The sequence below is a fragment of the Ranitomeya imitator genome, chromosome 6 (assembly GCF_032444005.1).
Source record: "Ranitomeya imitator isolate aRanImi1 chromosome 6, aRanImi1.pri, whole genome shotgun sequence".
NCBI lineage: Eukaryota > Metazoa > Chordata > Amphibia > Anura > Dendrobatidae > Ranitomeya > Ranitomeya imitator.
The window spans coordinates 5,266,211-5,288,955 of NC_091287.1; the positions used below are offsets into that span (position 1 = coordinate 5,266,211).

General features: G+C 47.4%; 2 protein-coding genes across 2 annotated transcripts in view; one reads left to right on the forward strand and one right to left on the reverse strand.

Moving 5' to 3' along the window:
- The window catches only part of LOC138641596 (uncharacterized), a 118,148-nt gene extending 101,869 nt beyond the window's left edge, over positions 1 to 16,279 (forward strand). Inside the window, exon 8 of the mRNA XM_069729096.1 lies at positions 15,710 to 16,279. The gene's annotated coding sequence lies outside the window, so the exon portion shown is untranslated. The remainder of the gene's footprint in view (positions 1 to 15,709) is intronic.
- Positions 16,280 to 17,939: 1,660 nt separating this feature from the next.
- On the reverse strand, positions 17,940 to 21,580 carry LOC138642364 (mucin-4-like). Its single transcript, XM_069730485.1, has 3 exons — positions 21,489 to 21,580; positions 19,667 to 21,404; positions 17,940 to 19,562 (listed from the first exon to the last, which is right to left on the reverse strand). Exons 1-3 carry the CDS (start codon positions 21,578 to 21,580, stop codon positions 17,940 to 17,942), a joined length of 3,453 nt encoding a protein of 1,150 aa, XP_069586586.1.
- Between the last annotated feature and the right edge of the window lie 1,165 nt (positions 21,581 to 22,745).

Here is a 22,745-nt window from a genome sequence, read left to right on the forward strand (position 1 = left end):
CAGGCGGTAGACCACAGGATTAACCTGTTCGAGAACCTTGAAGGGACCCAAGTAGCGAGGCGCAAACTTAGTGGACTCAACTCGCAGCCTGATGTTACGAGCGGAGAGCCACACCAAGTCGCCAGGAGCAAAGGTCGGAGCGGGGCGCCGATGAACATCGGCGGAGGACCTCATTCTCTCCTTGGAAGCCCGAATGGCATCCTGAGTGCGATCCCAAATGTCCCGTGCCTCCACAGCCCAGTCTGCCACCCTGGAATCGGCGGAAGACACGGGCATGGGCACAGGTACCCGCGGATGCTGACCATAGTTAAGGAGGAATGGGGTCTGTCCAGTGGAGTCAGCTACAGCATTGGTAAGAGCAAACTCCGCCCACGGTAGCAAAGATGCCCAGTCATCTTGTTTAGCAGAGACAAAATGTCGCAGATATGTGACCAAGGTCTGGTTGGCTCTCTCCACCAACCCATTCGTCTCGGGATGATATGCCGAAGAGAGATTCAACTCGATACTGAGAAGGCGACAAAGCTCTCTCCAGAACCGAGACGCAAACTGGGGACCCCGGTCACTGACAATCTTGTCTGGCATACCGTGAAGACGGAAGATGTGTTTAACAAACAATGCTGCCAAGGCCCGTGTAGACGGTAGCCGGGGAAGCGGCATCAAATGCACCATTTTAGAAAAATGGTCGGTGATAACCCAAATGACAGTACAGCCACGTGACTTGGGCAAACCCACCACAAAGTCCATCCCGACCATCTCCCAGGGCCTGTCTGCCACCGGCAGACGGTATAACAACCCAGCTGGCCGTTGACGGAGAGACTTATTTTTGGCACAAGAGACACATGCCCGAACGTAGTCTCCAACGTCACGAACCATATGTGGCCACCAATACATTCTCGCCAACAACTCAGATGTCCTCTTTGCCCCAAAGTGTCCACCTACTCTGGACGAATGAGCCCACGAGAGAACCTCCGGACGCAAATTGATGGGGACAAAAGTCCTGCCCGGAGGCACAGACTCAAGCGAAACCGGAGCTACGGTTCTCAGACTCTCTGAAGGGAGAATGAGCCGAGGCTTGTCCTCCTCCACAGTTGACACCAGGGAGCGAGAGAGAGCGTCAGCACGAATGTTCTTCTCCCCGGCGAGATAATGTAGAGTGAAGTGGAACCGGGAGAAAAACAAGGACCATCTGGCCTGACGAGAATTCAGCCGCTGGGCTGTCTGTAAATAGACCAAATTCTTGTGGTCCGTGAAGACTTGGAATGGGAACCGAGCACCCTCCAAGAGATGTCTCCATTCCAAAAAGGCCAACTTCATTGCCAGCAACTCCCTATCCCCGATGGAGTAATTTCTCTCCGCTGGTGAGAAGGTTTTTGAGAAGAAGAAGCATGGATGCTTCCGACCTTGAGCATCCTTTTGATAGAGGACTGCTCCTGCACCAACGGAAGAGGCATCCACCTCCATTAGGAATGGCTTATCCACATCGGGACGATGTAAGATGGGAGCGCTAGCAAAGTGGGACTTAATAGAAGTGAAGGCCTTGGAGACCTCTTCGGACCACGATTTAGGATTCGCTCCCTTCTTGGTGAGGGATACCAAGGGAGCTACCAGGGTTGAGAAGTGGGGGATGAACTGACGATAGTAATTTATGAACCCCATAAAGCGCTGCACTGCTTTCAGAGAATGGGGTTCCTGCCAGTCCATCACTGCCTGTAGCTTGGCAGGATCCATAGCCAATCCCTGGGCCGAGATGATGTAGCCCAGGAAAGGTAAAGACTCCTGCTCAAACACACACTTCTCCAATTTGGCATAGAGGGAGTTTGCCCGTAGGAGGTCGAAGACTTTGCAAACATCTCTCCGGTGGGAGTCAATATCTGGAGAGTAGATAAGAATATCATCCAGATAGACTACGACCGAGGTGGAAAGCATATCCCGGAAGATATCGTTCACAAAGTCTTGGAAAACGGCTGGGGCATTACAGAGCCCGAAGGGCATCACCAGATATTCATAGTGCCCATCCCTGGTGTTAAAGGCCGTCTTCCATTCGTCCCCCTCACAGATGCGAATCAGGTTGTAAGCACCCCGCAAATCTAATTTAGTAAATACCCTTGCTCCCCGAAGTCTATCGAATAACTCAGATATCAAGGGCAAAGGATACTTATTCTTAACGGTGATGTCGTTAAGACCCCTGTAGTCTATGCATGGGCGCAATTCCCCATTCTTCTTCTGCACGAAGAAGAACCCTGCCCCAGCAGGTGACACTGACTTCCTAATGAATCCTCTTGCCAGATTTTCCTGGATGTACTGTGACATTGCCTCCATCTCCGGGAGAGATAGCGGATAAACTCGACCCCGGGGAGGCTCAGCACCAGGCAAGAGATCAATAGGACAGTCATAGGGGCGATGAGGCGGAAGGACCTCCGCCGCCTTTTTGGAGAACACGTCTGCATAAGACCAATACTGCCTGGGGAGAGAGGATAGATCTGCGGGTACCTCAGTAGTAGCAACCTGAACGCACTCCCTCTGACACCTACCCCCACAAGATTCACCCCAACCCAGAATTCTGCCTGAGGACCACTCGATATGAGGAGAGTGGTACCGTAGCCAAGGTATTCCCAACAGGACCTCATCAATTCCTTCCGGAATGACGAGCAGAGAAATTATCTCCTGCTGAGATGGCGACATGGACAGAGTAAAAGGGATGGTCTGGTGTGTTATCTGTGAGGGCAATGTCGACCCATTCACCACTCGCACCGTTACTGGTTGAGCAAGCATAACCAGGGGTATTGCGTGACGTTGGGCAAAGGCAGAAGACATAAAATTGCCCTCCGCCCCAGAATCCACGCAGAGCTCTACCGAGTGGGAGAATGAGCCAATAGTAATTGTCCCCTTAAAGGACAACTTAGAGGCAAACGTCGCCGTGTCTAGTGTACCTCCACCTACTACCACTAGACGCTGATGTTTCCTCGACCGCTGAGGACATCTGGTGGTTAGATGTCCTGACTGCTGGCAAACATGACAGACCCTGAGTGCACAAGCGGTCCGGGACTTAGATCCTGCTTGTGACACTTCCCTGGCCTCATGTGACTCAGGAACCAGGACCGGAAATTCCAGAGGTTTGGCGAAAGTAGGAGCCAACGGAAACCTCTGCCTACACTGGGCTCGCTCTAACCTCCGCTCGTTAAAACGGAGGTCAATTCGAGTGGAGACAGTTATTAACTCCTCCAGTGTGGCAGGAATCTCCCTAGTGGCCAGAGCGTCCTTTACGTGGTCAGCCAAGCCCCTCCAAAATATGGGGATAAGAGCTTTATCCGACCAATCCAGCTCAGATGCTAAGGTGCGGAATTGGACGGCAAAATGACTGACCAAGGACTCACCCTGAGTTAATGCCAGCAATTGGAGCGCAGTATCATGGGTGACTTGAGGTCCTAAAAAGACCTGTTTCAGAGCGCTCAGAAACAGCGGAGCACTCTGCACCACATGATCGCCACGCTCCCACAGCGGCGTAGCCCATTCCAAAGCCCTGTCCGACAATAGAGACAGAATAAATCCCACCTTAGCCCGCTCTGTGGGAAAACGTGTAGCCAGGAGCTCGAGGTGAATAGAGCACTGACTCACAAATCCCCTACAAAACTTGCTAACACCAGAAAATTTTTCTGGCAGCGGGAGGCGAGATAATGTCGGAACAGGGGTGGCAATGGACATAGTAGCTGCAGCCACGCTGGCAGCCTGTACAGCTACTGCAGTAACATCCACAGCTGAGGTCGCGCTCTCGAGAGCCGCCAACCTACCCTCCAGCTGCTGGATATGCCGCAGAGATTGCTGTTTGTCTGTCATCACTAGCCAGACCCTAGCGCTAGTGTAATGTTAAGACTGGCGGAACGCACCAAGAGAGATGATATAGATGCGTTCGCAGTCCGAGGTCCACCGTGCAGGTGAAACCTGCTGCTAGGAAATGACAGACAATATGGCGGTATTCAAAAGTATACACGCGTGGGTTAAACCTCACCCAGCGTGAAGAAAGCGATCCTGTTGCGTCACAGGACCGCGGTACCGCACATAGAGCGCGAGCAAGTGGTCAGCGAACTAAACCCCAACAGGGATTGTAGTCCGATTAGACCCTTGCTGGCACTACACCGCTACTGGGTGTGAAAGGAATTATATAATAAAGGCACCGAAGTGCGAACTGTGCCGTGCTGGCAGGCACCAGTAAGCACCCAGACGTGGGTCAGGAAGCGCACACTGGCGCGTGGCACCGCACTGGCGGTCACAGCAGTAGACGCTGACACGTGTGTGACACGTTGAGTGATAAGTCGGGCGCTAGATAGCAGCCATACTCCATACGCGAACAATCATACAATAGGGTAGGGGTATTTAAAGAACGACTTGCACTCACAACAAACACACGTATTAAATTGTACACTAGCGCATGGCCGTGCGGTCATGCGCAGTTTATATAGTTGCAGGACAGGAAGCTGCCACAGAAACTTTGCCCTTCCAAGACCTGCCAAGAGGACCAATAGAATGCGCTGCAGAGTCTGAGCACATGACCCTCGATCTCCAACGGAAGATCTTGCCCTGGGCATGCTCAGTGTGCGCAGACAAGGACTTAGTCCCAGAGAAGTCCACTCGCTGCTGACCAGTATAGGCTTTACAGGCAGAAGCTGGAGAAGCAGCAGTAACTCTTCTCACAGAGTCAGACTGAGCTAGACGCCGGGATCGACATCCCTGCTGAGCAGGCTCCACTGCGGCTGGAGGAGAATGGGAGACCGCAGCGGAGACGGATCGAGATTCCCCCTGTGCAGCAGAGGAAACTCGACTCCTAACAGGTGGTCCCTAAAAAAAATGGTGTTGTAAAAATGAGAAATCGCTGGTCAAATTTTAACCCTTATAACTTCCTAGCAAAAAAAAATTTTGTTTCAAAAATTGTGCTGATGTAAAGTATACATGTGGGAAATGTTATTTATTAACTATTTTGTGTCACATAACTCTCTGGTTTAACAGAATAAAAATTCAAATTGTGAAAATTGCGAAATTTTCAAAATTTTCGCCAAATTTCAGTTTTTATCACAAATAAACGCATAATTTATTGACCTAAATTTACCACTAACATGAAGCCCAATATGTCACGAAAAAACAGTCTCATAACCGCTAGGATCCGTTGAAGCGTTCCTGAGTTATTACCTCATAAAGGGACACTGGTCAGAATTGCAAAAAACGGCAAGGTCTTTAAGGTCAAAATAGGCTGGGTCATGAAGGGGTTAATCTGTTTCATTTAAAGGGAAACGCCTACCCCTACACCTTATGCACTTGCAGCGGCATCTCAGAAGTCTTTGGAAGGAGGGCCAGTGGTCTCTTGGTAACTTATCTTAAAAATACTGTAGAAATATCTCTACCCACACTCATCAAGAGCAATCAGATACCATCCAACATGGAAGAGATCCCAATGCCGGAATACGCTCTTGATCACCCTCACCTGAAGACTACAGTATAGCCAGCAAGATTCCAACTCTCGATCACAATGCAGGAATCTTGATTTTACTTGGGAAAGACATCCTCTGTTCACACAAGGTACGCCAGCAAATCAACGGCCCGAGTCACGACACACCATTTGCTCAGTGCTTTGACCTAGGCTGGGTGATCTGTTATGACCTAGTGGTTAGGAGCACCCGAAAAGACCTGATGGTTAAACCAACAAAGGACAAGCTCTGGGAAGTGGGAGCTCTGCTGACCGCAACCCCTAATCCTATCACACACACTATAAATAGCCGTGGAGCGTTCCTGACTCTCCCTAGACGCCTCTTCACAGCCTAAGATCTAACTAGCCCTAGAGAAGAAAATTAAGCCTACCTTGCCTCAGAGAAATTCCCCAAAGGAAAAGGCAGCCCCCCACATATATTGACTGTGAGTTAAGATGAAAGTCACAAACACAGAAATTAAACAGGTTTCAGCAAAGGGAGGCCAGACTTACTAAACAGACTGAGGATAGGAAAGGTAACTTTGCGGTCAGCACCAAAAAACTACAAAAAGACCACGCAGAGTGTGCAAAAAGACCTCCGCACCGACTCACGGTACGGAGGTGCCACTCTGCATCCCAGAGCTTCCAGCTAGCAAGGCAAAATCATGTTTAGCAAGCTGGACAAGAAAACAAAGAACAAATAATAAACTAGCAGGGACTTAGCTTCTGCTGGAGTAGACAGGTCACCCAAACCAGTACTAGAACATTGACAGCTGGCATGGAGTAACGTTCTGAGAGGAGTTAAATAGAGCAGCCAGCCAAAGACTAAACTACATCACCTGTGGAAGGAACCTCAGAAGCAGCAGCTCCACTCACAGTCACCAGAGGGAGTCCATGGACAGAACTCGTCGAAGTACCATTCATGACCACAGGAGGGAGCTCAATAACATAATTCACAACAGTACCCCCCCCTTGAGGAGGGGTCACCGAACCCTCAACAGAGCCCCCAGGCCGATTAGGACGAGCCAAATGAAAGGCACGAACTAGATCGGCAGTGTGAACATCAGAGGCACAAACCCAGGAATTATCTTCCTGACCATAACCTTTCCACTTGACCAGGTACTGTAGTTTCCGTCTCGAAATACGAGAATCCAAAATCTTTTCCACCACATACTCCAACTCCCCCTCGACCAACACCGGGGCAGGCGGATCAACGGAGGGAACCATAGGCGCCACGTATCTCCGTAATAACGACCTATGGAACACATTATGGATGGCAAAAGCTGGAAGGGCCAAATAAATGCCCATCTTAGCACAAAAGGACCGCTAAAACCTCGAAACAAACTGGGAACCTCTGTCCGAGACGATGTTCTCCGGAATGCCATGCAAACGAACCACATGCTGGAAAAACAATGGCACCAAATCAGAGGAGGAAGGCAATTTAGACAAGGGTACCAAATGGACCATCTTAGAGAGGCGATCACAAACCACCCAAATGACCGACATCCTTTGAGAAACAGGGAGATCTGAAATAAAATCCATGGAAATATGCGTCCAGGGCCTCTTCGGGACCGGCAAGGGCAAAAGCAACCCACTGGCACGAGAACAGCAGGGCTTAGCCCGAGCACAAGTCCCACAGGACTGCACAAAAGAACACACATCCCGTGACAAAGAAGGCCACCAAAAGGGTCTAGCCACCAAATCTCTGGTACCAAAGATTCCAGGATGACCAGCCAACACCGAACAATGAACCTCAGAGATAACTCTACTAGTCCATTTATCAGGGACAAACAGTTTCTCTGCTGGGCAACGGTCAGGTCTCTCAGCCTGAAACTTCTGCAGCACCCGCCGCAAATCAGGGGAGATGGCAGACAAAATTACCCCCTCTTTGAGAATACCCGCCGGCTCAGGAACACCTGGAGAGTCAGGCACAAAACTCCTTGACAGGGCATCAGCCTTCACATTCTTAGAGCCCGGAAGGTACGAAACCACAAAATCAAAACGGGAGAAAAACAGCGACCATCTTGCCTGTCTAGGATTCAACCGTTTGGCAGACTCGAGATAAGTCAAATTCTTGTGATCCGTCAAAACCACCACGCGATGCTTGGCTCCTTCAAGCCAATGTCGCCACTCCTCGAATGCCCACTTCATGGCCAACAACTCTCGATTGCCAACATCATAATTGCGCTCAGCAGGCGAGAACTTTCTAGAAAAGAAGGCACATAGTTTCATCACCGAGCCATCAGAACTTCTTTGCGACAAAACAGCCTCTGCTCCAATTTCAGAAGCATCAACCTCGACCTGAAACGGGAGCGAAACATCTGGCTGGCACAACACAGGGGCAGAAGAAAAACGACGCTTCAACTCCTGAAAAGCCTCTACAGCCGCAGAGGACCAATTGACCACATCAGCACCTTTCTTGGTCAAATCAGTCAACGGTTTAGCCACACTAGAAAAATTAGCGATGAAGCGACAGTAAAAATTAGCAAAGCCCAGGAACTTCTGCAGGCTCTTCACAGATGTCGGCTGAGTCCAATTATAAATGGCCTGAACTTTAACAGGGTCCATCTCGATAGTAGGTGAAAAAATGAAACCCAAAAATTAAACCTTCTGAACTCCAAAGAGACACTTTGACCCCTTCACAAACAAGGAATTCGCACGAAGGACCTGGAACACCATTTTGCCTGCTTTACATGAGACTCCCAATCATCCGAAAAGACCAAAATATCATCCAAATATACAATCATGAATCTATCCAGGTACTCTCGGAAGATGTCATGCATAAAGGACTGAAACACAGATGGAGCATTAGAAAGCGCGAATGGCATAACCAGGTACTCAAAATGGCCCTCGGGCGTATTAAATGCTGTTTTCCATTCATCGCCCTGTTTAATACGCACAAGATTATACGCCCCTCGAAGATCTATCTTGGTGAACCAACTAGCCCCCTTAATCCCAGCAAACAAATCAGACAGCAGCGACAAAGGGTACTGAAATTTGACTGTGATCTTATTAAGAAGGCGGTAATCAATACAAGGTCTCAAAGAACCATCCTTCTTGGCCACAAAAAAGAACCCTGCTCCCAACGGTGATGACGACGGGCGAATAAGACCTTTCTCCAAGGATTCCTTTATATAACTCCGCATAGCGGCGTGCTCTGGCACAGATAAATTGAACAGTCGGCCCTTAGGAAACTTACTACCAGGAATCAAATTAATAGCACAATCGCAATCCCTATGAGGAGGTAGGGCACTGGATTTGGGCTCATCAAATACATCCCGGTAATCCGACAAAAATTCAGGGACTTCAGAAGGAGTGGAAGGAGAAATTGACAGCAATGGAACATCACCATGTACCCCTTGACAACCCCAGCTGGACACAGACATAGATTTCCAATCCAATACTGGATTATGGACCTGTAGCCATGGCAACCCCAAAACGACCACATCATGCAGATTATGCAACACCAAAAAGCGAATATCCTCCTGATGTGCAGGAGCCATGCACATGGTCAATTGAGTCCAGTACTGAGGCTTATTCTTGGCCAAAGGCGTAGCATCAATTCCTCTCAATGGAATAGGATACTGCAAGGGCTCCAAGAAAAAACCACAGCGCCTGGCAAACTCCAAGTCCATCAAATTCAGTGCAGCGCCTGAATCCACAAATGCCATAACAGAATAGGATGAGAAAGAGCAAATCAGAGTAACGGACAAAAGAAATTTAGACTGTACCGTACCAATGGTGGCAGACCTAGCGAACCGCTTAGTGCGCTTAGGACACTCGGAGATAGCATGAGTGGAATCACCACAGTAAAAACGCAGCCCATTCCGACGTCTGTGTTCTTGCCGTTCAGCTCTGGTCAAAGTCCTATCACATTGCATAGGCTCAGGCCTATGCTCGGAGAATACCTCCAAATGGTGCACAGCTTTGCGCTCCCGCAAGCGCCGATCGATCTGAATGGCCAAGGACATAGACTCATTCAGACCAGCAGGCGTGGGAAATCCCACCATGACATCCTTAAGGGTTTCAGACAGACCCTTTGTGAAAATTGCCGCCAGGGCACATTCATTCCACTGAGTAAGCACAGACCACTTTCTAAACTTCTGACAATATACCTCCGCTTCATCCTGACCCTGACCCAAAGCCAGCAAGATTTTCTCTGCCTGATCCACTGAATTTGGTTAATCATAAAGCAATCCAAGTGCCAGAAAAAACGCATCTACATCACGCAATGCAGGATCTCCTGGCGCAAGGGAAAATGCCCAGTCTTGAAGGTCACCACGCAACAAAGAAATAATGATTTTTACTTGTTGAACGGGGTCACCAGAGGAGCGGGGTTTCAAAGCAAGAAACAGTTTACAATTATTTTTGAAATTCAGGAACTTCGATCTATCCCCTGAAAACAAATCAGGAATTGGAATTCTAGGCTCTAACATCGGATTCTGAACCACAAAATCTTGAATGTTTTGTACCCTTGCAGTGAGATGATCCACACAAGAGGACAGACCTTGAATGTCCATATCTACACCTGTGTCCTGAACCACCCAGAGGTTAAGGGGAAAAGAAAGACAAAACACACTGCAAAGAAAAAAAAATGGTCTCAGAACTTCTCTTATTCCTCTATTGAGATGCATTAATACTTTGGGCCAGCTGTACTGTTATGACCTGGTGGTTAGGAGCACCCGAAAAGACCTGATGGTTAAACCAACAAAGGACAAGCTCTGGGAAGTGGGAGCTCTGCTGACCGCAACCCCTAATCCTATCACACACACTATAAATAGCCGTGGAGCGTTCCTGACTCTCCCTAGACACCTCTCCACAGCCTAAGATCTAACTAGCCCTAGAGAAGAAAATAAAGCCTACCTTGCCTCAGAGAAATTCCCCAAAGGAAAAGGCAGCCCCCCACATATATTGACTGTGAGTTAAGATGAAAGTCACAAACACAGAAATGAAACAGGTTTCAGCAAAGGGAGGCCAGACTTACTAAACAGACTGAGGATAGGAAAGGTAACTTTGCGGTCAGCACCAAAAAACTACAAAAAGACCACGCAGAGTGTGCAAAAAGACCTCCGCACCGACTCACGGTACGGAGGTGCCATTCTGCATCCCAGAGCTTCCAGCTAGCAAGGCAAAATCATGTTTAGCAAGCTGGACAAGAAAACAAAGAACAAATAATAAACTAGCAGGGACTTAGCTTCTGCTGGAGTAGACAGGTCACCCGAACGATCCAAGAGCGAACTGAACCAGTACTAGAACATTGACAGCTGGCATGGAGTAACGATCTGAGTGGAGTTAAATACAACAGCCAGCCAAAGACTAAACTACATCACCTGTGGAAGGAACCTCAGAAGCAGCAGCTCCACTCACAGCCACCAGAGGGAGTCCATGGACAGAACTCGCCGAAGTACCATTCATGACCACAGGAGGGAGCTCGATAACACAATTCACAACAGTGATCATAGGGAATGTCTGCGTAGACAAAATTAAGAGACCTAACGCCATCTTCTCCCACAAGATGCACATCTTGCCAAATGGTCACAGCACTCATTTCCAGCCATGCCCACATCACTACTGGGTAAAAGAGAAACTGAGCGACACCAAGTGGCGATGGCCACCACTTGACAATGCGAACTTGGACCGTCCCTGGGGCAACGACCTCGGGTCAATGGTGTTAAGTTCCACAAGTGAAGTCAAGTTGGCACCCATAAGAGAAGATAAAGAATTTTTAAGGGTTATAGACAAAGACATCGCTCAAGATGACTCCAACAGCTGGGTGGCGCCATTACCCTTTCGTTCTTCAAGACCAAGGTTGCCAATCTGCAGCAAGCAACAGCAAGGTTCTCTTCTCTAAAGTGCATTTTAAAAAGAAAGCCAGAGATGGAAAGACATTTCATCGATTTTATGCAAAACATCTTTGACAGAGATCATGCAGAACCCACACCACCATTAAAGGAAGGAGAAGAATGCTGGTAACTTCCGTCCTTTGGGGTCTACCAGATCAGGGTGGTATTTGACTCCAGTGCTCAGCACGAAGGTATCTCCCTCAACAACTTGCTTCTTATTGGACCCAGCATGAAAAACAGCCTCATAGGAGCGTTGATTCGCTTCAGGCAGGAACCTGTGGTGATAATGGCTGACATCCAGCAGATGTTTCATAGTTTTTACTGTCTTCCCTCATGATGAAGCAATCTCAGGTTCCTATGACACAAGGGCAACAACATCCACGACGAGGTTGTAGACTACCTCGTATACTATCGGATGAAGGTACACATCTTCGGCAACAGCCCTTAACCTGCTGTAGCGATTTATGGACTAAGACAAGCAGCCGAGGAAGGTCAGAGAGAATATGGATGCAATGCTTGTCAGTTTGTAGAGCAGAACTTCTACGTGGACGATGGGCTCAAGTCTTTATCCTTGAGTGAAGAGGCTATCGATCTGCTCTCCAGGACTCATTATTATTATTATTTATTTATATAGCACCATTGATTCCATGGTGCTGTACATGAGAAGGGGTTACATACAAGACTCATGAAATGCTCTCTTCATCAAATCTCAGGTTCCACAAGATTATCTCCAACAGTCAAGAGGTAATGGAAGCGTTTCCATCGGAAGACTTTGCCACAAGCTTAAGAGACTTTGCCACACAACACAGACTCGGTCTGCTATGGGATATTAAACAGGACGCATTCACCTTTCAAGTGTCACCCTGTGACAAACCTTTCACCAAACGAAGAGTCCTATCTGTCATAAACAGTATCTACGATCCTCTTGGGTTCATCGCACCCATCACCATTCAAGGCAAGATACTGCTAAGGCCGGGTTCACATTAGCGTTTCTGTGTGCAGCATATGATCCGCATACATAGTAACATAGTAAGGCCGAAAAAAGACATTTGTCCATCCAGTTCAGCCTATATTCCATCATAATAAATCCCCAGATCTACGTCCTTCTACAGAACCTAATAATTGTATGATACAATATTGTTCTGCTCCAGGAAGACATCCAGGCCTCTCTTGAACCCCTCGACTGAGTTCGCCATCACCACCTCTTCAGGCAAGCAATTCCAGATTCTCACTGCCCTAACAGTAAAGAATCCTCTCTATGTTGGTGGAAAAACCTTCTCTCCTCCAGACGCAAAGAATGCCCCCTTGTGCCCGTCACCTTCCTTGGTATAAACAGATCCTCAGCGAGATATTTGTTTTGTCCCCTTATATACTTATACATGGTTATTAGATCGCCCCTCAGTCGTCTTTTTTCTAGACTAAATAATCCTAATTTCGCTAATCTATCTGGGTATTGTAGTTCTCCCATCCCCTTTATTAATTTTGTTGCCCTCCTTTGTACTCTCTGTAGTTCCATTATATCCTTCCTGAGCACCGGTGCCCAAAACTGGACACAGTACTCCATGTGCGGTCTAACTAGGGATTTGTACAGAGGCAGTATAATGCTCTCATCATGTGTATCCAGACCTCTTTTAATGCACCCCATGATCCTGTTTGCCTTGGCAGCTGCTGCCTGGCACTGGCTGCTCCAGGTAAGTTTATCATTAACTAGGATCCCCAAGTCCTTCTCCCTGTCAGATTTACCCAGTGGTTTCCCATTCAGTGTGTAATGGTGATATTGATTCCTTCTTCCCATGTGTATAACCTTACATTTATCATTGTTAAACCTCATCTGCCACCTTTCAGCCCAAGTTTCCAACTTATCCAGATCCATGTGTAGCAGAATACTATCTTCTCTTGTATTAACTGCTTTACATAGTTTTGTATCATCTGCAAATATCGATATTTTACTGTGTAAACCTTCTACCAGATCATTAATGAATATGTTGAAGAGAACAGGTCCCAATACTGACCCCTGCGGTACCCCACTGGTCACAGCGACCCAGTTAGAGACTATACCATTTATAACCACCCTCTGCTTTCTATCACTTAGCCAGTTACATATCTTTAACATGGTGTACGCAGGGACATGCGTTTGCATGCGGATGCATTGTTTCACAGTGTGCGGTGGTGTCCGGCTGCCATGATTCGGGGGTGTTTGGTTGCCCCAGTTCTTTCTTCAGGGATTTATTTATATCCCAGTTCCGTTTTGGAACTTGCAGCTCTCTGGCACCCCCCCTACCCTCAGGTCAGTCAGGGATCTGCACCTAGGATAATTAGTTGGCAGAAAGGCTGCCCGGTCGTGTACTGGCTATTGGGCACACTGCAGTGAGGGTGATATACCTATTCCCTGCCGCAGCTGGGCAATACTCTTATAAACCTTTTTCTGTCGCTGCTAGCTATACCCAACAAGCGCAGGGCACTTGGCTGCCACCAGCTCCTATTCCTATGATTAATAGTGGGTCAGGAGCCAACCCAATCAGTAGCGTAATTTACTTCAGAGGACGTTGGAGGTACATTTTAGAGTAAGGAAAACCAAGCTAGTAAATTTTATAACTTTTACTCCAAAATGAATAGGCAGTGTTTACAAAAAGTATAAAAAAAAATATTACAAGATGAGACAATTATAGTATGTACAGAGCGATTACAAAGTAAAAGGGATTAAAGTTAAAAATAAACTTACATTTGTCTTATGTCATTCCATTGTAAGCCATGCAGCAGGGAGGAGGAGGAGCAGATGTCCCAATGCATCAGGCACAGTATTTGCTAGGTGACTTCCCAGGCCAAGAGAGACAGAGGGAGAGAGAGGGCTCTAGTCCCGCCTCCTTGTCTTATACCTGTGCTCAAACTGAAGGCACTCCCACTGTGCTGACCTCACTGGGTGGTTGGGGAACTTCCCTTTCTGAACAATTATGAAATAAACTATTACCCATATCTCTTAGGGTGAACCTCGTAGAAAAAAACAAAATTATCATTATGCTCAGCATAACATTTGGGCTCATTTAAGTATAAACACGAAGTGGATCTATGACCTGCTAACAAAGAAATCCAATCCTATGATTTCGTCGGGCCTGGATCCTAGAGATTTCACTGGGTTATAGATCTCTTGGTGGACATTCGCAATAGGTAACTTTTATGTCTCTGTCACTAATTGGGGTTAAGTTATGCCCTGCTATTAAGTTTTTAAATGAGCGAAAGAGCACGTTTCCACAACTGCCTTCAGCCAGCTTAGGGCCATAAACTACTCAGTGGGGGCTGCTAGCACACTGGTATCACGTTTCACAGAGTGTGTAGTGAGAAGGAGCTGGGAGGCGGGTCAAAAAGCCCACAGCGTGGGTCTGTAAAGCCATGGCACCTTCTAGAAGTATACTCAGAATAGGGCATATTTATATTATCATGACACCGGCGAATGCAACATGTTGTATTTTTTGAGGCGTCAAATATTGCGCAATCATCCGCAGGCGGATGATTGCGTAATAAAAACGCATTACTGTCTATGGGAACGTATTGGTACACAAGGACATGCGTACGCATGTGTACTTTAGACTGCACATGTCCAAAAAATTATGTCACCGCCTCCACCATGTGCATAAAAAATGCAAACACATGCCAAAATGCATTTAAACGCATGCACATGCAGCTTTTTGTTTGCGTCATGCGCAAGATGATGTGCAGGCGTAACCATGCTTTTACATGCGTTTGCGCATGCAGATAATATGCTGCACACAGAAACGCTAATGTGAACCTAGTCTAAGACAGCTCACTGCTGAAAATACCAATTGGGATGCTCCGTTGCCGTCCCAGAAACAACAAAGATGGGAGGCCTGGAAGAAGTCACTGAAGGTCTTAGAACAACTCCAAGTCCCACATTCTTCTGTAAAATCTTCACTTATATCCGAACCATCTACAGAAGGCATAGCTGCATAAACTTATCTGAAGACCTCAGGAGCGCACAATGAAGTGCACTGTGGTCTCATTCTGGGTAAGGCCAAACTAACCCCTAAACCTGCACACTCCGTACCAAGGCTTGAACTTTGTGCCGCAATATTGGTGGTAGAAATCGCTGAAGTTGTGAGAGGGGGTTCAACTCGAATCCTCTTCTGCCCAGTCACTGAATTTGTGCTACTTTTACCAAAGGAGGACGTCGCATGAACTGAACGTGCGGGGAGCATACCCCAGCAGTGTTAGGACATAAAATGCTCAGCGTGCTACTGGACTTGAACACTTCCCTGTGAAAAAAAACGTTACCATTGGATTGTTGGGTTGGTGAAAGAGTTGACTTGTTGCGGCTTCACCAACCCGAAGATGTTTTTTTATTGAACTCATATTCATTTTTTATCATTGCATATTGTTTTCTGTCTCCTCTTTTCAGGTTCCATGACGGCGTCGGACATCAATGACTCGTCATGTCACAGAGAGACATCGTGAAATATCAAGATTTCAGACGGGGAGTGTTGTGTCCCATGAATGGGAACAAATTGTTATGTATTCTCTATGTTATGCATGCATTCTGCTGTTGCTAGGGAGAAGCCCTGCCCTTTGAAGTTTGTCCCTTCTGTAGTTGATGATGTTTAGCCTTTGCTCCTCCCTTCATTATCAGTTTGCTGTAGTCATTTTTGGATGTACATGTGTACTTCTTCTATTTGGATTACTCTTTCCACCTGTTGCATTGTGCTTAAATACAAGATTTCACAGAAAGTCATCTCTGTTTCTCCTGGACTCTTATTACAAGTCGGTGTGGCTGAGTTGGCACTATCTGAGGACGCATCGCATGTGAGTACAACGATCATACAGTTATCTAAGAGATTGATGGCTAAGGATTTAAAGACTCATACTACCTTGAAGAGTCAGAATACCCCCTAGTCACCTCCAGAGCTGCAGTCACTATTTTGCTGTTACTTTGTCTCTTACTTTGACATAAAAAGATGAAAATTGGAGAAGACCACAAGGTGTGATGATTTAATGAGCGCCAGTTCTTGCACCATCAGGCACAGTAGCAGAGCTTTGTCACTGCACATCCATATCCTGTAGTATGAACATCTGTCGACCACTAGGGGGCAGTCACCCCCTCAGGAGGAGCTGCACTGTATTTCTTTTATATACAGTAGTGTTCACAATACCAGCCGTCCAATATGACTGACCAGATGAATCGCTGTTTTTGGTATAAATAATATTACTACATTTCACCCAATTTACTAGTCGGTGCAGTAGATTCTAATTAAACCACCAGACTCCGCATTCATGATCTGCAGGTTTTTGAGTCTTTGTATAGAATAGTTAATTGAAAGGAGAAAGTGTTCACAATAATAGCAGTGTGGAGATCAATCATTCTGTGAAGAACAGGTGTGAATCAGGTGGCCCTTATTTAAGGGTGAAGCCAGGACATAAATTGCATAGATGCATTGATTAAGTCCGTCTCGGTCGAAACGCGTTGCATATTTCTCTGCACCTGGGCATTCGCATGTACGCAAGGATCCCGCGGTCAATGAACCACAAAGACTTTATATATCAATAAAGTATCTCGTTTTATGGAGCTGGAACGCCTTTCTTCATTTGCTGCTGTTACCACTCGTCCTGGTCTTTGACGAAGTTCCGAGCACCTGCGTCTGATCGGTGAGCTGGCTGCAGTTTTTTCTACCGCATTTTTCTTCTTGTTTGCTTATTCCCAGATACTTGTACCTATGTGGTTTCAGATTGTCACCACCCTGTGTTTCTGATTGATTGTATGTGGGGGGTGGCTAATCAGTGTTTAGACAGGTTTTCCTGTGGTAAAATGCATTCATTCACAAACGTAAAAAAAAAGGCATGTGCTTGCGAACGCATGCGCTCACATAGACTGTAATGCATTTTTTCGACGCATTCCTTCCGCTAACAGCCGCATACGTTTTGAGGCGGCAAATTGACGCCTCTGAAATTACAACATGTAGCATTTACCGTGCCAAACCGCAGACAACGAAATGACGCAGGCATCGTCAAACGCGGCAAAATGCACCCAATCACAGACACCTGCGTCCCTAATGTTAAAGATAGGAATACACGATGCATGCGGATGTATGCGTCCAAAACGCTGCGGACACAACCGCAAATGTGAAACCAGCCTAACTCATCTTTATGAACACACTGCTATTATTTTGAACACTACTGTGTAAGAGCTTCTAAAACAGCAATAGATTTAATGACAGTGGATTCGGAGTGCGATGGCCGAAGCTGCAGACTCTCCAGACACCTTCCGCAGGGAAACTCCCTAGTCATTTCTGTGCTATAAATCATCTGTGGATGATGTCAAAAACATGAACGCAGATTTCATTTCAGTTCATAAAATAGTACAGTGATGCTTTTAACTGCAGGAGCCAGCGATCGGTTTAATATCTCCATGATTCCCATGACTGCATGAGCCAGTGATTGGTGTAATATCTCCATGATTCCCATGCTGCAGGACCCAACGATCGGTGTAGTGTCTCCATGATTCACATGACTGCCGGAGCCAGTGATCGGTGTAGTGTCTCCGTGATTCCCATGACTGCAGGAGCCAGTGATCGGTGTAATGTCTCCATGATTCCCATGACTGCCGGAGCCAGTGATTGGTGTAGTGTCTCCATGATTCACATGACTGCCGGAGCCAGTGATCGGTGTAGTGTCTCCATGATTCCCATGACTGCCGGAGCCAGTGATCGGTGTAGTGTCTCCGTGATTCCCATGCTGCAGGAGCCAGTGATCGGTGTAGTGTCTCCATGATTCCCATGCTGCAGGAGCCAGTGATTGGTGTAATGTCTCCATGATTCCCATGCTGCAGGAGCCAGCGATCGGTGTAGTGTCTCCGTGATTCCCATGACTGCAGGAGCCAGTGATCGGTGTAGTGTCTCCGTGATTCCCATGACTGCAGGAGCCAGTGATTGGTGTAATGTCTCCATGATTCCCATGCTGCAGGAGCCAGCGATCGGTGTAGTGTCTCCATGATTCCCATGACTGCATGAGCCAGCGATTGGTGTAATGTCTCCGTGATTCCCATGACTGCAGGAGCCAGTGAGTGGTGTAATATCTCCATGATTCCCATGACTGCAGGAGCCAGTGATTGGTGTAATGTCTCCATGATTCCCATGACTGCCGGAGCCAGTGATCGGTGTAATGTCTCCGTGATTCCCATGACTGCAGGAGCCAGTGATTGGTGTAATGTCTCCGTGATTCCCATGACTGCAGGAGCCAGTGATCGGTGTAATGTCTCCGTGATTCCCATGACTGCCGGAGCCAGTGATTGGTGTAATGTCTCCGTGATTCCCATGACTGCAGGAGCCAGTGATTGGTGTAATGTCTCCGTGATTCCCATGACTGCAGGAGCCAGTGATTGGTGTAGTGTCTCCATGATTCCCATGACTGCAGGAGCCAGTGATTGGTGTAATGTCTCCATGATTCCCATGACTGCAGGAGCCAGTGATTGTTGTAGTGTCTCCATGATTCCCATGACTGCAGGAGCCAGTGATTGGTGTAGTGTCTCTGTTATTCCCATGACTGCAGGAGCCAGTGATTGGTGTAGTGTCTCCATGATTCCCATGACTGCAGGAGCCAGTGATTGTTGTAGTGTCTCCATGATTCCCATGACTGCAGGAGCCAGTGATTGGTGTAGTGTCTCCGTGATTCCCATGACTGCAGGAGCCAGTGATCGGTGTAATGTCTCCGTGATTCCCATGACTGCCGGAGCCAGTGATTGGTGTAATGTCTCCGTGATTCCCATGACTGCAGGAGCCAGTGATTGGTGTAATGTCTCCGTGATTCCCATGACTGCAGGAGCCAGTGATTGGTGTAATGTCTCCATGATTCCCATGACTGCAGGAGCCAGTGATTGGTGTAGTGTCTCCATGATTCCCATGACTGCAGGAGCCAGTGATTGGTGTAGTGTCTCCATGATTCCCATGACTGCAGGAGCCAGTGATTGGTGTAGTGTCTCCGTGATTCACATGACTGCAGGAGCCAGTGATTGGTGTAGTGTCTCCATGATTCCCATGACTGCAGGAGCCAGTGATTGGTGTAGTGTCTCCGTGATTCACATGACTGCAGGAGCCAGTGATTGGTGTAGTGTCTCTGTTATTCCCATGACTGCAGGAGCCAGTGATTGGTGTAGTGTCTCTGTTATTCCCATGACTGCAGGAGCCAGTGATTGGTGTAATATCTCCATGATTCCCATGCTGCAGGAGCCAGTGATTGGTGTAGTGTCTCCGTGATTCCCATGACTGCAGGAGCCAGCGATTGGTGTAGTGTCTCCATGATTCCCATGACTGCAGGAGGCAGTGATTGGTCTAGTGTCTCCGTGAATCCCATGACTGTAGGACCCAACGATTGGTGTAGTGTCTCCGTGATTCCCATGACTGCAGGAGCCAGTGATTGGTGTAGTGTCTCCATGATTCCCATGACTGCAGGAGCCAGTGATTGGTGTAATGTCTCCATGATTCCCATGACTGCAGGAGCCAGTGATTGGTGTAGTGTCTCCATGATTCCCATGACTGCAGGAGCCAGTGATTGGTGTAGTGTCTCCATGATTCCCATGACTGCAGGAGCCAGTGATTGGTGTAGTGTCTCCGTGATTCACATGACTGCAGGAGCCAGTGATTGGTGTAGTGTCTCCATGATTCCCATGACTGCAGGAGCCAGTGATTGGTGTAGTGTCTCCGTGATTCACATGACTGCAGGAGCCAGTGATTGGTGTAGTGTCTCTGTTATTCCCATGACTGCAGGAGCCAGTGATTGGTGTAGTGTCTCTGTTATTCCCATGACTGCAGGAGCCAGTGATTGGTGTAATGTCTCCATGATTCCCATGCTGCAGGAGCCAGTGATTGGTGTAATGTCTCCATGATTCCCATGCTGCAGGAGCCAGTGATCGGTGTAATATCTCCGTGATTCCCATGCTGCAGGAGCCAGTGATTGGTGTAATATCTCCATGATTCCCATGACTGCAGGAGCCAGCGATCACTGTAAAGTCTCCATGATTCCCATAACTGCAGGAGACAGTGATCGGTGTAATATCTCCATGATTCCCATGACTGCAGGAGCCAGCGATTGGTGTAGTCTGTCCGTGATTCCCATGACTGCAGGAGCCAGTGATTGGTGTAATGTCTCCATGATTCCTATGACTGCAGGAGCCAGTGATTGGTGTAGTGTCTCCGTGATTCCTATGACTGCAGGAGCCAGTGATTGGTGTAATGTCTCCGTGATTCTCATGACTGCAGGAGCCAGTGATTGGTGTAGTGTCTCCGTGATTCCTATGACTGCAGGAGCCAGTGATTGGTGTAATGTCTCCGTGATTCTCATGACTGCAGGAGCCAGTGATTGGTGTAGTGTCTCCGTGATTCCTATGACTGCAGGAGCCAGTGATTGGTGTAGTGTCTCCGTGATTCCCATGACTGCAGGAGCCAGCGATTGGTGTAGTGTCTCCATGGTTCCCATGACTGCATGAGACAGTTATCGGTGTAATGTCTCCATGATTCCCATGACTGCAAGAGCCAGTGATTGGTATAATGTCTCCGTGATTCCCATGACTGCAGGAGCCAGTGATTGTTGTAGTGTCTCCGTGATTCCTATGACTGCATGAGCCAGTGATTGGTGTAGTGTCTCCGTGATTCCCATGACTGCAGGAGCCAGCGATTGGTGTAGTGTCTCCGTGATTCCCATGACTGCAGGAGCCAGTGATTGTTGTAGTGTCTCCGTGATTCCTATGACTGCATGAGCCAGTGATTGTTGTAGTGTCTCCGTGATTCCTATGACTGCATGAGCCAGTGATTGGTGTAGTGTCTCCGTGATTCCCATGACTGCAGGAGCCAGCGATTGGTGTAGTGTCTCCGTGATTCCTATGACTGCAGGAGCCAGTGATTGGTGTAGTGTCTCCGTGATTCCTATGACTGCATGAGCCAGTGATTGGTGTAGTGTCTCCATGGTTCCCATGACTGCATGAGACAGTTATCGGTGTAATGTCTCCATGATTCCCATGACTGCAAGAGCCAGTGATTGGTATAATGTCTCCGTGATTCCCATGACTGCAGGAGCCAGTGATTGGTGTAATGTCTCCGTGATTCCCATGACTGCAGGAGCCAGTGATTGGTGTAATATCTCCGTGATTCCCATGCTGCAGGAGCCAACGATTGGTGTACTGTCTCCATGATTACCATGACTGCAGGAGCCAGTGATTGGTGTAATATCTCCGTGATTCCCATGCTGCAGGAGCCAACGATTGGTGTAGTGTCTCCGTGATTCCCATGACTGCAGGAATCAGTGATCGATGTAGTGTCTCTGTGACTGAAGAACCTGCGATTGGTGTAGAGTCTTAGTGTAGTGAAATATGTATAGGTATATATGTGTGACTAGCAGTAATCTATCATGTGTCCTGAGACTGCACATCTCACAGGGGTCACAATATATATCATCCTGAGAAAGCAGCCTCCTGCCTCCAATCTCGCCAGGGGACCTGTCTAAGAACCAGGAAGAAGGGAAGCGTTTCACACCTTTGGCTCTTTTGAAGAGAGATGTCAGTTACAGCCTGACACTATCTATCTGTGAGAAACTTTTACACAGGGAATCTCAGAGGAAATAATATATTCATTGGTGGAGTGTTCACGGCCCAGTGACAAACAAGCAATTATAAATACAGTTAGGTTCGTATATATTTGGACAGAGACAACATTTTTCTAATTTTGGTTATAGACATTCCCACAATGAATTTTAAACAAAACAATTCAGATGCAGTTGAAGTTCAGACTTTCAGCTTTCATTTGAGGGTATCCACATTAAAATTGGATGAAGGGTTTAGGAGTTTCAGCTCTTTAACATGTGCCACCCTGTTTTTAAAGGGACCAAAAGTAATTGGACAATTGACTCCAACGCTATTTCATGGACAGGTGTGGGCAATCCCTTCGTTATGTCATTCTCAATTAAGCAGATAAAAGGCCTGGAGTTGATTTGAGGTGCGGTGCTGCATTTGGAAGGTTTTGCTGTGAAGTAAACATGTGGTCAAAGGAGCTCTCCATGCAGGTGAAACAAGCCATCCTTAAGCTGCGAAAACAGAAAAAACCCATCCGAGAAATTGCTGCAATATTAGGAGTGGCAAAATCTACAGTTTGGTACATCCTGAGAAAGAAAGAAAGCACTGGTGAACTCATCAATGCAAAAAGACCTGGGCGCCCACGGAAGACAACAGTGGTGGATGATTGCAGAATAATCTCCATGGTGGAGAGAAACCTATTCACAACAGCCGACCAAGTGACCAACACTCTCCAGGAGGTCGGCGGATCAATATCCAAATCTACCATAAAGAGAAGACTGCATGAAAGTAACTACAGAGGGTTCACTGCACGGTGCAGCCACTCATAAGCATCAAGAATAAAAAGGATAGACTGGACTTTACTAAAAACATCTAAAAAAGCCAG